The sequence below is a fragment of the Branchiostoma belcheri genome, unplaced genomic scaffold (assembly GCF_001625305.1).
Source record: "Branchiostoma belcheri isolate BF01 breed outbred unplaced genomic scaffold, Haploidv18h27 scaffold93, whole genome shotgun sequence".
NCBI lineage: Eukaryota > Metazoa > Chordata > Leptocardii > Amphioxiformes > Branchiostomatidae > Branchiostoma > Branchiostoma belcheri.
Window position 1 is genome coordinate 299,081 of NW_017804609.1, and position 13,891 is coordinate 312,971.

Genomic DNA, 13,891 nt, shown 5'->3' on the forward strand with positions numbered 1-13,891 from the left:
ATCACATAAAAGTCATGACAATATTGAGTTTCTAACTCATTATCTAATAAGTGAGGACTGATGATGCACTATTTAGGTTAGCGCGCTGGTGTCGTAAGCTGACTGACCGGCTTCGGTGGGGGTTGATTCCTGGCATCCCATCAATCAGGGGTTTTCCTGTTTCTACTCGCTCCCAGTGTTTCATTTTGTATCCTCACTAGATAGCTTTATAACCTATGTACATCATGTATCCCTGCCACCTAACCCTAACGAACCTCAAGCCAAACTATACAATTAGGCCACATAGCTAGTTTAGCAGTCTGAATGTTAAATAAATTATGCTTGCTGTGGTTTAATTAAGATCATCTAAAGTCGCACTGAAACCCGCAAGTGCAGTAGCATGCTTTGTGGATCCAAAACTTCTCTGCCCCCCTCCCCCTTTGGCTACAAAGAACCATCCGAAACTCACACATTTCAAAACGTACACAACGTTTAAACATATCAACACAGGACCTGTATCTATACAGCAGCTCCTTGTACATTTTCATGCCGTTCTTACCTGGAATTTACGGAATTTTCGTGTTTTTCCCGCAGTTTTTGTTCAGCAACACGCGTTGGTCCGACGATGCCTTCCCGCCATGCAGCGCGATAACCTCTGACCGACAAAACTAGGGACAGTACATATACTCTCTAGGAGGGGTATCATAACCTTACTAATGACACAAATTATGAAAAGTCATTCATATAAAAAGTCATGAAAATGATATATGATTAACAATGTTACAATAGAGACACAACATTTGAATTTAATAAAAGTTAAGCACATTCATACATACCAACTACCAATAACGGTTGGTCCCTAATACTAATTGTATTTTGACCCGACAGTCCACATTCCCCATGTGGTCAATGATCACTGCATGTTTGTGATCATGTTTTCATTTTTTCCTCGCGTTTTCGCCGCAACAACAGCCCCTAAATACAGCTGACTACATGTGCGAATGACTGGAAAGGTAGTGTACAACTGTCTGTTCTCGATTTTAGCTTAGTTTCGATGTTATTTCCTTGTATACGTAGAAGTTGGTCTTTACTTATTTACTAGGGTGTCAGAATGTTGACTATCTTTCTGAGTGTTTACTTAATTATTCCAAAGTTTGCGTGATTTTTAAGATGATCGGAAATATTTTGAGGTGAGTTTGTCAGTTTGTTAACCAGTTGTTTTGCGTTTCAACTACATGTAAGTTATGTTTATTGATATCCAAAAACGTGTGTGATACTTGCGTTAGTATTTTATCTTAATATTTTGAGGTTGTAAGTTGTAACCTTCGTATTTCTGGTATTTGGTTCATAGTAGGCAATGTTGATTGAGTATTTCTAGAGACTATATTATGTACAGTACAGGACTACCAGTAGTTAAGCAAATTTAGTTATGCCTTAAATCTAGGTCACAGCTGTTCAATTAAAATTCAATTCAGAAAATGTGTCACATTAAATCTGTGCAAATGTGAAACATTGTACAATCTCAACACTTCACCACATTTTTCTAGCCCGTGAAGTTGAAGCTGTTTTCAATTTTACCTCCTTGATTTTATCTACAAATTGCAAGTTACATCAATACGTGATTATATTTGAAGCCTCCTTGCAACTATGTAACATTAGGATTTTACAGTAGTAATTGTAGTGCCCGACAGTCAAGTAGTAAATTATACTGCTGTGGGGTCCCTGACACTGGGGTTGGCAGTAGTTGACTGGTCTTCACACCATGTTAAATATGTCCAGTGGGTTAACACGGACAAGGCTGCATTCTCTTAAGGGGGGGGGGTCTGCATGGGGGGGTCCCGACAACGCTGTACGCTGAATTCGGAAATCTCTCGATTACGCTTTACGATAAGTTCCAACTGGCTACAACACATTACGTAGAATTAAAATGGCGCATACGCTCTACGCAACATGCATCAATTACACTCTACTTTGAATTAGAGAGGTCAGTCGCTCTACGTAGAATTAAAACGGCCGATTACGCTCTACGGAAAAGGGCTTGCGGTCCCCATAAAGGAATTAGGATTTCCTTGGTCTAACCCGACTTCTGTTGCCTGGCAGCTTTTGTGACGGTGTTAAGTAATAATACTAAAATTAATTCAAAAGTGCCCCATGGATGACTACAGGTTCAGATCTCCTCACTAAGTACAGTAATTAATAATAATGTGCCTTTGTGCACAAACTATAGAGCAGGGTTCAACTGTTTTTTTAATTACATAAATCCACATTCTTATCAGTACCTGGCAGTCAACAGTAACCTGAGAAAGATTGATTTGCTGGAAACAGTAATTAACCTGGGAAACTCAGGATTTGAGAAGTCTTAAGTTTCATACATCATACTGACAACATGTCAAATGCAATCAAAACATGGTTCAGGCAGATGTACACTCCCACAAATACTGTTCATAACTCAATTTGTGCTACTCAAGAGTATTTGGGTGATTGGATGGTGAAAAACGTGCCAGAACAATTGATATACTGGGTACAAAGTTCAAAATCATGTACACGGCGCAGAAAATGTCTGGTTGGTTTGTTAAAACATGAACGCTGCTCTTGAAATATTACATCATGTGTACCACGTTTATTTGCACAGGCTTAACTGTGTAAACAGTATTCTGTAAATATAAGTGTATAGAAATCATTATTAGCAAAATTTAGGGTTGTTCCATATCTGGCCTTTTAATCAGTATTTTGAGGCGTTGTTATTGCAAAATCTACATTAATTTATGACTTGTTTGGCACCAATGACTTAGAGTGAACACAGGATCAAATCTCTAAGGTATGGTTTTAGCTCCAGTGGCACGGCATTCTTAGCTTGACTCGTGTCCTTGTGGAAAAGGCACACAAGTCCAACTTCAAACAGCTTCCCTCACTTCTTTTGTCCTTAATTCTTAAGTCCTTAAAGATCTAATAGCACCTTACTAGTAGTACTTCATTTCATTCTCACTCCACCCAGGTGCATGTGTATATGGGTACTTGACTTTGAATTTGGTTCAGGTCAAGTAAAAAGGTGCATGTTGTAGGAAGGCATGCATCCATGGGCTCCACCTTCTGTTGTTTCGTGTGTGTCTCACTGCTTTATTGACATTCGCCCAGTCAGTGTGTATTTATACATGGGATAGAATTACAGCAAATTTCTCACTGACCGATGTTGTGAATTGTGTTCTTTCACAGTAAGCTTTTCACAGCAGGAAAATTGAATTTGAACCTAAAATGAACGGGGACAAAAACAAGTTGCATGTGTCTGATATAATGGGACACTCGCTACAGAGTGGCATTCAGTTATAAGTAGCAAATTTGCCTTGATAGGGGAAAGTGAAGTACTTGTTGTCACAATCGTTCCACTACAGACAATGGTACTACTGTAAGCGTAACAGTATTTCGTTACACTGAAAATGCATTTGACCTCGCAAGAGTTGCAATTCTTAAAAACAGTCAAAATAATTTTGTTTCCTTAAATTTTACAACAGACAGATCTAAGCCCTGCCCACCTCTGTCAAAACTTAGAAATGCAAAATATGAATGTAGAAAGGCAATATTTGAAGAAATGCAGCCAACTTTTCATTGGGCAAACCACTAATTTCTGTGCTATCATTGGATGAACTGCTATTTTGTGATAGAAAGTCAGGATCGGAGGTCTAAAGACAACAAGCTGTGTACATATAAATCACTGACATGGTTGGACAGTCATGTTTGCTTATGGGTGTAGCTCTGTAGGTGTAGGTGAGCCTACTAGTAGGCCTCTAGTCTTTCACATTCCTTGAATAAATTGTCAGTGACACAGGCCTAGGCTTTAACCAACCGTAACACATAAATTTGTTGTTGTCATGTGGTATACCCAGCACTACAAAGAACACAGGAAGTGTTTGGGAGTAAGTACACCTGCGCTTGAGTGCACTTGAATGAACTTCAACTTCAACGTTTGCCACATGGACTCTCTTGATCTGAGTAACAGCTGTCTTTGTGTGCCACAGGTTGTTGTTGATGTGTTGGGAGAGAGGAGTTAAGGTTAGTTTCACCACGATTAGTTTTTTTGTTTCAGATTACCGGTAAGTTTTGTACAGTAAGTACATGTACAAGCTGTACATGTATAAGGCTGGACGATATTAGTGTAAGGTTTGATCCACCCACACCGGGAAGGACCCCTTAAGCTTAACTCTTTTCAATCAGTGTGGCTTTAACATAAATGGGGTGTGGCTTTCCCAAACACAGGACCTCCATTTACCGACTCCTATCTGAGGGATGTCCCTAACATATAAGCTAGGTACTCATTTCCACCTGAGTGAAGTGAGGACAGTCTTATTACCTTCGCCAAGAATTGGAGAAGGTTATGTTTTCCTGGCCGTGTGTGTGTCGGTGTGTGTGTGTGTCTGTCTGTCTGTCTGTCTGTCAACAGCATAACTCGAGAAAGCTTATATGGATTATCTTGATATTTGGTAGGTGGGTAGGTCTTGATGAGAGCTCGAACTGATTAGATTTTGGGCCCCCTGGCGGCTTGTCATGGTACTGCAGCTGAACTTCCGGTTTTGATATCTCATGATCTAGACAAGCTAGGGTGACGAAATTTGGATGGCAGGTAGCTCTTGTGCTGGGAAAGAAGTGACGTGAGTTTGGGCCCCCTAGCAGCTTGCTCTGGAACTGCAGGGGGGTTTAAAGGACAAATAGTGATGCATACCTAAACCCAATTTCAGGTTCAGGTCCGGATTCAAGTCCAGAGGTTTAGGTTCAGGTCCGGACTTAAGTCCGGACCTAAACCCATGGCATATACAAAATCGCATGTTGGCAACCTTGCAATGTTGTCTGGGTGAAACTTTGGCCACATAACATGGAGGCTGGTACTTGACGATGCCCGATGGCAATGTTTTCTTCATTTTGCAGCAAAGATTTTGGAATCTACGGAAGGTTTTAGGTGGTTTAAAAAGAAAAGGGGTATGTGAAATGGTCTTTTATGGTAATAAGTCCGGACTCGGTTCTTGACTTTTAGGTTTTTTTGGACTTGAACCTAAACATTTTACAAGTCCGGATCCAAGTCCAGTGAACCGGTATGCACCACTAAGGACAAATGTTTAAAGGAGGATAACTCAAGAACCGATTGATGGATCATCATGATTTTTGGTATGTAGGTAGCTTGAGTAATGCTTGACATAATGATATTACAATTATGCAAATATGGATGTAATTTGCATAATTAATGAGGAAATTCTATTAATCAGCTGCATTCCATGATAGGAAGTTCAAGCTTGCGACATATGTTATTAACAACGAGAGAAACACAGGCAGATATCGATTATGCAAATGAAGACATAATTTGCATAATTAATGAGAAAATGTTATAATTGCATAGTGGTAACTGCCTGGAATTTTATACTTGGGGTGTTTGAAGTTTAGTGAAGGTGAACATAATTTAACATAACTTATTCAAATAAGGACCTCATTTGCATAATATATGAGGAAATGCTATAATGACATTCTTTGTTAAAATAAGACTGTTGGTGGAGATTATGATCAACATATAATTCATGCAATTGCGGATCCTATTTGCATAATCAGGGGGATTAATACATTGTATATAAGTTCTTATTCATAAAAGCTAACATCATTTGGCGAAGGTATGAGATCGTGGAACTCTAGTATAATTATAAAGTGCCAAGAGAGTCAATATGGCACACCTTGAAGTTGATTTAGTCCTCTCATGTGCACTAGTGCAGGTGCACTTATCCCCAAATGCTTCCTTTAAGTACTGCGTATATCACATGACAACAAGATTGATGATGGCAGGATTCAAACCCAGGACCTCTCGGTTCTGAACCAAACACTCTACCGATACCCCGCACGACCCCATGTACCACTGTGACTTTAACTTTATTAGGATCCATAAATTAGCTTTATCTCAGCTAACAATGTACCCTTCACTCACTCACACTCACACTCACTATCTGGTTTAGCATCTGTTGTTCCCGACTTCCGAGGGTTAGACGTCCTTGCACTGTAATACTCAGAGGCTTGATGGCAGCCTGACTTGCCTCTGTCCTGTGGGTTGACGTTATGTAGGTTCATGTGGTGGAAGTCCTCCCTTACATTCAATTTGTCAAACCATTAATTTTCTTCTTTGGTTGACCACGAGGGTTTGGGCCATTTTTCACTGTCCAATCTTTGAAGGTGGCTATACCATCTCCCTATATCCTAAAACGTTATGGACTTCAAGCCTAGTTCTTAGCTGTTTAGTTTACTGGCTGTCAGCCAGTGCTGTGGCCGTCGCTAAAGCACATTAATTCTTGTTGTATGTATGTGTTTATAAATATAATGTGTGGAGCACAGCATCTGAGGTGAATTTGCTGCCTTCACGTATGTTGCTGTTGCAAGTTGAAATTCGACTAAAGAAATTTCCCTCATGTTTTATCCGCAGGAGTTCTAAGGAGGCAGGATGCCGCGGCCGTCAGTAAAGCTGCTCGCTGCCGTTGCAGCGGGGGTTGTCGTGTACGCTCTGGTCCATATCGGCTTTGTCACTTTCACTGCAGTCAACACCAAGACTAAACAGGTAAGCAGCACTTATTAATACTTAAGAACTGGTGGACATAAACAAAATAGCAAAGGACCTTGGGGTGAAAGTTTATGTGTTGGTTTACTTCATTATGACCTTGGGATTTATAGTAAATTATACTCTTTTTGATAAGTGTGGTGGGTTTTTTTAACAATTGCTGAGACAATAGCTCTACACAAAACATGAGACCTATATTTGAAGTCTCTGACAGAAGTTACTCATTTGCACCTGAATGAAGTGAGGAAATTCATGTAAATCCTAAAGGGCCTTTCCCAAGGGCACAACAGATTTGAACTCAGAAACTCCTCATTCCTTGGCAAACGCTCAAACCATCATGCCACCTGATGTCACAAGTGGTATTAATAATGGTTCACTTTTCCAGCTAAGACTTTGTTAATATGATCCAATCTGTTGTCCTTCCCCAGGCAGTCCTAGCCAGGAGGAAGTTTGAACTACAGGCAGCAGGAGACTCCGATGTGCCCAGTGGGGATGTGGAGAAACTTCGGGAGATTGCCAGGGTGCTCGGATATCCCAAGTCAGTATTACTGTATAACAAGGCTGCACAGCATACTGTAAATCATATTTGTGGTACTGTTATTTTTCATGGTCACTTCTGTACCACAAATTTACCATTTAACCACAAAAAAATAATTAGCCGACTTTCTATTTCTTCTGCACTTGTATACACATGTATTTCTGCAAACATCTCCATTTTTCTCAGACCGCGAATATACAGTGTAGATAGTAGTAGATAATTTGGCTTCAACTTTTTTTTGGAAGTAGAGGAAGACGAATAGAATTTAACTGGAAGATAAAATTTTCCTGTCCCAGGGTCTCCGTGCAGGGTGACACGATCTCTCAGAAGCTGCTGATTATGGTGAAGCTACTGGAGGAGTATCAAACACTGGGCAGCAGTGAACAGGTGGGTGGGGAGGGGGTGAAGTTAAGCATGTTGGCAGTTCTAAACCTGTAATATATTTAATACTGTGCATAGCTCTTCAACAGAATGTCTTAATACATGTTAGGTTGTATTTAAGGATGACATCCTGTCTATAGTTTTAAAATGTTGTGTCAGAAAAGATATCGCTTGCAACGGCAAAATTCTCAATGCAACATTGACTAAACATCCAAAAGAAACCATGAAAAATCTGTACATGTGACTGTGACTTTACAAATTTTCAACCATGATTTCTTCCCTCAAAGACTTTGTAACCACCTCCCCACAGGTTGCTAAGGACTACCTTCACAAGATAGAAGTGATCATCCACTCAGAAAACCTCCCTCCTCAACAACAGGACAAAAAGACTACAGTTAACTTATCAGAGGGAATCTCAATAGAAACTGACGAAGAAAGAATAAAAAAGGAACAGAAAGATGCAGAAGACAAAAAGAAGGAGCAACCTGCTGATACAAAGGATAAGAAGGAAGAGAAAAAAGAAGATGTAAAAGAGAAGAAAGAAGAAAGTGAAGATTTAAAAATGGCGCTGTCTAAGTTGAGGCCGCCAAAAGATGAGCTACCGGCACTGCCAAGAAAATCGCCTCCACTGAAGGAAGCTACTTTCACCAAAGATTGGGAATTTACTCCTTCTGTAAGTATGAATATGAATTAATGAAACAAAGAGACAAACAAGCATTTTACAATGATTTGTGTTGTGATGACTGATGTTAATTATGATGATGACTGTCAATAAAAAGTGATAATGACAAACATGTAATATAGACAGTAACAGTACTGTAACAGTAACTATCATGACAATTTTTCTTCCTACCATTTACAACAATTGATTGATGATATTACAGCAATACAGCCTCACATGGACATACACATACACAACACACCAGTATTTGAGAGGTATTGCAAGGTGGTCTACACACAACTCTTTAAGGTAATCAACACATGACTGCAGGTACATGTAACGGAGCTTAAGGTGTGTAAGGTAGAAATGGTTTGTAGTACACATTATGCAATATGTTCAATGTAGACACCATTGTTGTTGTTGTTGGATCACATTATGTAGCAAGTGGCAGGACAGAGGTGGAGGGGCTGGTCACCATATAAATTGTATATGAATGTGTTTGAGTAAAAATAAACAGATCAGTAAACTGTTACAGTGTAGTTTCTTGCAATTGGGATAGACCATGTGGAGGTTAACATAATGTAAAACATGTATTTGCTTTGGAAATGTAGTTTCTAGTTACATAATTATATTATATTATAACTGCCTTGAATCTAGAACTGTGTGACGACCATCATGGATAAGGTAGAAGACTCAGAGTGGTTTGGGGAGAGGTACATGGAGAACATCAAGGTTTTCCTGGACAGTGAAGACGTGAACAGTGCAGAACAGTTTAACAAGCTACAACTGTACGGTCTGCCGTTTGGGTTCAGGGCTCAGAAGAGAGAAGGTAAGCTTTAAGAGCTTGTTCCCTTATTTTCTATACATGTTACAGTGTTTTGTACTCTTATATGTTTTGTACTCTAATATAAATATTGACATTATTATATGATTTGTGATTATCATGAGAACAGAAACTGATGAACTTTGTGTAAATAAGTTTTGTTCTTGATTTTGTTGTATATTGATATACATGTACATATTTTGAATAGAAAAAGGGTAAATGTTAGTATCTAACTATAACTTCTGCCTTCAATTTTAGTCCTTTTATAATTTTTTTTTGTATCACAGACTGAGGAGCCGTTAGTATAATATCATATATGAGTGGTAAGAAAATGTGTGTTTGTATAATATTATGTATGATATTTATACACTGCATTCTTATGGACATTTGACAAATTACACAATCATAAACTCATATCTAGTACTATTACAATGTAGCAATAAGCAATGAGTCAGCAGTGTTATAACAATTAACATTGACATTGACATTTTTTTGTGCAGTGCTAGCCCGTCTGCTGAACAACAAGAACTTTACGAACAGCCCCGTGTTCCATGGTGAGAGGAGGGAGTGTATTCGCTGTGCTGTGGTCGGGGCCGGGGGCAGTCTCAACGGTTCTGCACTGGGCAAGGAGATAGATGGACATGACTATGTCTTCAGGTCAGGGTTTTTAGCGACACCTTTTTCTTTAGCCATGTTTTGTATGGCAGGATTAGAAAAAAATAAAATTTAAAAAAGAATCAAGGATTTTTTGGGTGAATCCTGAGCAATATTGTGGTCTTATGGTTACTAATAACATCAAAATTTTGTATGGTTTAAAATGCATGTTATATATGATTGATTCTCTGGATTTGAAAAGAAAGTCACAATGTTTTATCACTAAAAGTCTGACTACTAAAAGGAAACGGTATTCCTTTTTAAGGTTTCTAAACGCTTAACATATACCCATATGCTACAATCACTGTGGTGCGTAGTTGTGTAGTTGTAATTACTATAATACTGAAAGCACTTTGTATATTTTACCTTCTACATTGTACATTGTAATTGCCAACTGATTATATTTGTTTGTTTGTTTGTTTGTCCCTATATAGACTGAACCGTGCCTTGACAGGTGGAAAATACTCCAAAGACATCGGGAACAAGACAGATTTCTACACCTTCTTCCCAGAGTCCAGCTACGGACACCAACTTAAGACTAAAGATGTGAGCAGTTTAATTTAATCATTCGTTATCAAGATCATAACAATTTACTAACTTGTTGACAAGACTTCTTATAATTGTGGAAAGCAAGACTGTGACAGAAATGAATTTGGCTTCCATGATCAACATTTAATGGTTATAATTATAAGTTGTTTAAAAATGATGCCCTAGTTTTATTTAAATTATAAGATAAAAGAAATATTTCATTGTCAGCAATATATTGATTAATATTGTAAGTTATGTTTGCCCCTTATACTTGTTTTGAAATGGGTCTGAAATTCAACAATGATCAAAGTGCTGACTGGAATCCATTATTATATTAGCCAGTCATTCCTGTTTGATCCAGTACCTCTGGTAGGTATGTTAATGTTAAAGTGTTGTTTGTTCTGTTTCAGAATGTGACGTTCATCTTTGCGAGTTTTAAGCAGTATGATATAGACCAGGCCATCGCGATGGTGGAGGGGACAGACATGCCGGACTTCTGCACCAAGAAGGGAGGATGCAGGTGGGAGAGTTTCATTCAGCATAAAGCAAGGCTGAACTGTAATTTTCAACACTTTCAGACTTGCCCAAATTTTCGACTGTACAATAATCGTGTCTTTGTAAATCAGTGAAAGTCCAATTTCTTGTTTCAGTTCAAACTTGCTTCATAATGACTTCTACCAACACAGATGAACTTTCAATATGACATTTCATTCATATTTTAGCCAAAGCAGTTTAATTTCTCGATTCTCAGATTTGCCTGCTTCATTTTTCTCCTGTATATAAATCTGTATTTTATTGAAAACTTGATGGTACATGTACATCATTCAATCTTGCTGTTAAAAATACTACACTGCATTGATATAGGCCCAAAAACAGTCCACAAATCTCACCAAGTCCATCTCTAACTTCCCTCTCCAGAAAGCTGCGGAACCCACACATCCCAGCCAACCAGCTGAAGCTTCTCCACCCAGACTTTATCCGCTACGTTCACGCCCGCTTCCTCAACGCCACGGGCTCACGACCTACGACCGGCGCCATGGTTACCTTCATCGCGATCCAACTGTGTGACGAGGTCAACACGTACGGCTTCGGCTACGATCCAAGGTTTGTGTGTTTGTTTGTTTGTAATCTCATTTAGGCCATAGCATTTTGCTTTCTTGGCTCTCTGATTTTGTTAGAAGAAAATATTAAGGGACAGGGCAAACAAACAGGCCTAGGCATCCTATGATAGCCTTAAATGTTTTAATTGGAGCCATGAAGTAAACATATCGGGTTGGTTTATGATTCAATCATTGAAATGAATACGAAAACTTTTAATTAAACCACTGTATGAATACATGTAGATGGAAAAGCTGTAACTGCTAGCTATGACAAGCACAACTGTTGGGGCTAAATTATGTCATTTTGGAGTTGATATTTTTTTTTGTTTTAAACCAATTGATTAAATTGGTGCGGCCTTTTGGATACCAAATTGTATGCTTAATTAAATCTTCCTGGTGTCCTTGTTTACAATACAATACAAATTACAATACAGAGCTTGACAATGTGTGCCTTTATCCACTTTTCTCCATGCAGGTTCACGATACACTACTATGACAACAAGTTCACAGTCCACACGGCAAAAAGCACTGGTTCACATAACATAGACAACGAGCGCGCTCTGTGGAAGCTGCTGGACAATGTGGGCGTCGTCACCTGGCATCGCAGGGACGAGAAACGGTGACAGAGTGTCCTATCTTGAAAGTTCATCTATGTTGGTAGAAGTCATTATGCAGCAAGATTAATCTGTAATATCCAACACAAGAAATTGGACTCACCCAAATTTTCGACTGTACAACTCCAGTCTTTGTCAAGGAATGAACATTACAACCATCCCTCAACAGAGACGGGGGGCGCCACAGACTTTCTGCAACCTATGATCCACTGCTTACGGAGTCACGTGCGTTATCTGCATGACGTCACAGAAGCGGTGGATTGCTCATTCCTTGACAAAGACTGGAGTTGTACAGTCGAAAATTTGGGTGAGTCCAATTTCTTGTGTTGGAAATTACAGTTGAAACTTGCTGCATAATACAGAGTGTCCTGTAGCACAGAATGGGGGGAATTCTATAATTCTATACATATTAAGGAAATAAAATTGAAAATTGATGTGCAGTGATCAACTTTATGGAAGATGGTACAAAAATGTGGTGTACAATCTTTCTGAGGTTCTTGTTTACTAGGCAATACACAGCAAAGCAAATTACAAGAAATGGTGACAGAATGAACTGTTGCACAGAATGGGTGAATTCTATATTCAATCTTAGGAAAAGAAATTGAAAATTGATATGCAATGATAAAGAAATTCTTTTGGAACAGAAATCCGGAATTCAAGCAGTCAAGTGCCTCTGTTATACTATTGTAATTCCTGATTTTTTTCACTGTACTGTAACGTTCACTGTTTTTGCTGTCAATTCTGTACCAGGAGTAAGTGAATCCCTATCAAATTATGCTTCAAAAATAACAATGGCAATGGTGGACTCTGTTTCCCAACTATTTCAAGACCCCTAGAAGTTTTGAGCATGTTCAAATGTACCAAATCCGAAAATGTTAAATGTATGGCGACATACACTTTCAGGTGAGTACTTTAAAATCCAAACTTATTGATAGCAACAGCAAATCGAGTCATGCACATACTTTAAACAGAAACATACATGATGATGATAGATGGAATTTCTTAATCTTATATATTCAAGTACAATGTAATTAAAAAGAAACTTTTTATTTGGATGGCAAATACTCTTCTCAGCATGTAACAGGTAGACTTGACTTCATGTATGTACAAAATGCATGAGACTTCTCAAGAGATTGAAATTATTTGAAAGGTGAGTTTAACTGATGCAGAAGCATATACAAAGAGTATAATTTTATCGTGTTTTGTTGCACTTGATGTATAAAATCAATTGATATGAATGAAGTAAATATTAGATGAGAATTATGGACAAAATTTGCCGTGCAGTAGAAAAGGAAATTATATATCTGTATGTATTCAAGGATTTGTACCAAATGACACTATGCAGTTTTCCAACAGAGTATTGCTGTGTATGAAATGTAGATAGATTGTTGACATGTCAAATCTTTCTGACTTTTGAATCTTAGCTCAGGTAGATATCAGAATTCTAAATCATGTTGACAATGTCCTATACGTGTGTGTGATTGTACTTATTAATTGAAAAGCTTTTATTTTGAGATTTTTAAAGTTTGTTGACTGCTTGTGAAAGTTTACTTCTCAGTATTGTGTTCTAAAATTTGTGATCTTTAGAGATTGGCACATCTCAGACTGGCAGAATTCTGTGCAATGTTTTTAGATCCGTTCTTGTGTCAAAGATATGGAATTCTGTTATTAACAATTAAACTGTTATGATTGCAAAGGTAGATAGTGTGCTGGTGATATGACACGAACAGAATTGAATGTGTGCCACCTAGCAGTTCACAGAACTGCACACAGTACTTCTCATATACTCAAGCAACCTGAAGGTGGAACCACTGAGGTATACATGTAGTTACTAATAAATAATAGCTTATTACTATTCACTGTTCCCTTCACAGGGTAATTTTACACAGCTACAGGAGAAAAAAAACATTTGTAGGGAAACCAAGATGCAACTATACAAATTGTGCAATAAAAGATTGAGAGACTTTGTATTGTGTGTATTCTAGTTTGTGTTGTCATATTATTGATATGGTTGCCTCCCCCCCCCCCCCAACGGC

General features: G+C 38.4%; 1 protein-coding gene across 4 annotated transcripts; it reads left to right on the forward strand.

The window, feature by feature from the left end:
- The first annotated feature begins 870 nt into the window (after window positions 1-870).
- On the forward strand, window positions 871-13,584 carry LOC109461511 (CMP-N-acetylneuraminate-beta-galactosamide-alpha-2,3-sialyltransferase 2-like). Of its 4 annotated transcripts, none has more exons than XM_019757885.1 (12): window positions 871-992; window positions 6,425-6,556; window positions 6,985-7,094; window positions 7,391-7,481; window positions 7,786-8,148; window positions 8,794-8,965; window positions 9,460-9,616; window positions 10,048-10,159; window positions 10,552-10,661; window positions 11,060-11,245; window positions 11,717-11,873; window positions 12,224-13,584. In XM_019757885.1, the coding sequence occupies exons 2-11, from the start codon at window positions 6,443-6,445 to the stop codon at window positions 11,862-11,864; spliced, it is 1,563 nt and encodes a 520-aa protein (XP_019613444.1). In that variant the 5' UTR covers window positions 871-992; window positions 6,425-6,442; the 3' UTR covers window positions 11,865-11,873; window positions 12,224-13,584. The 4 variants fall into 4 exon arrangements, with proteins under 4 accessions (XP_019613444.1, XP_019613443.1, XP_019613446.1 ...); XM_019757887.1 differs by lacking the exon at window positions 12,224-13,584 and adding an exon at window positions 3,207-3,212 and having other exon boundaries at window positions 877-992; window positions 6,431-6,556; window positions 11,717-11,969; XM_019757884.1 differs by lacking the exon at window positions 12,224-13,584 and having other exon boundaries at window positions 11,717-11,969.
- The last annotated feature ends 307 nt before the right edge of the window (window positions 13,585-13,891 follow it).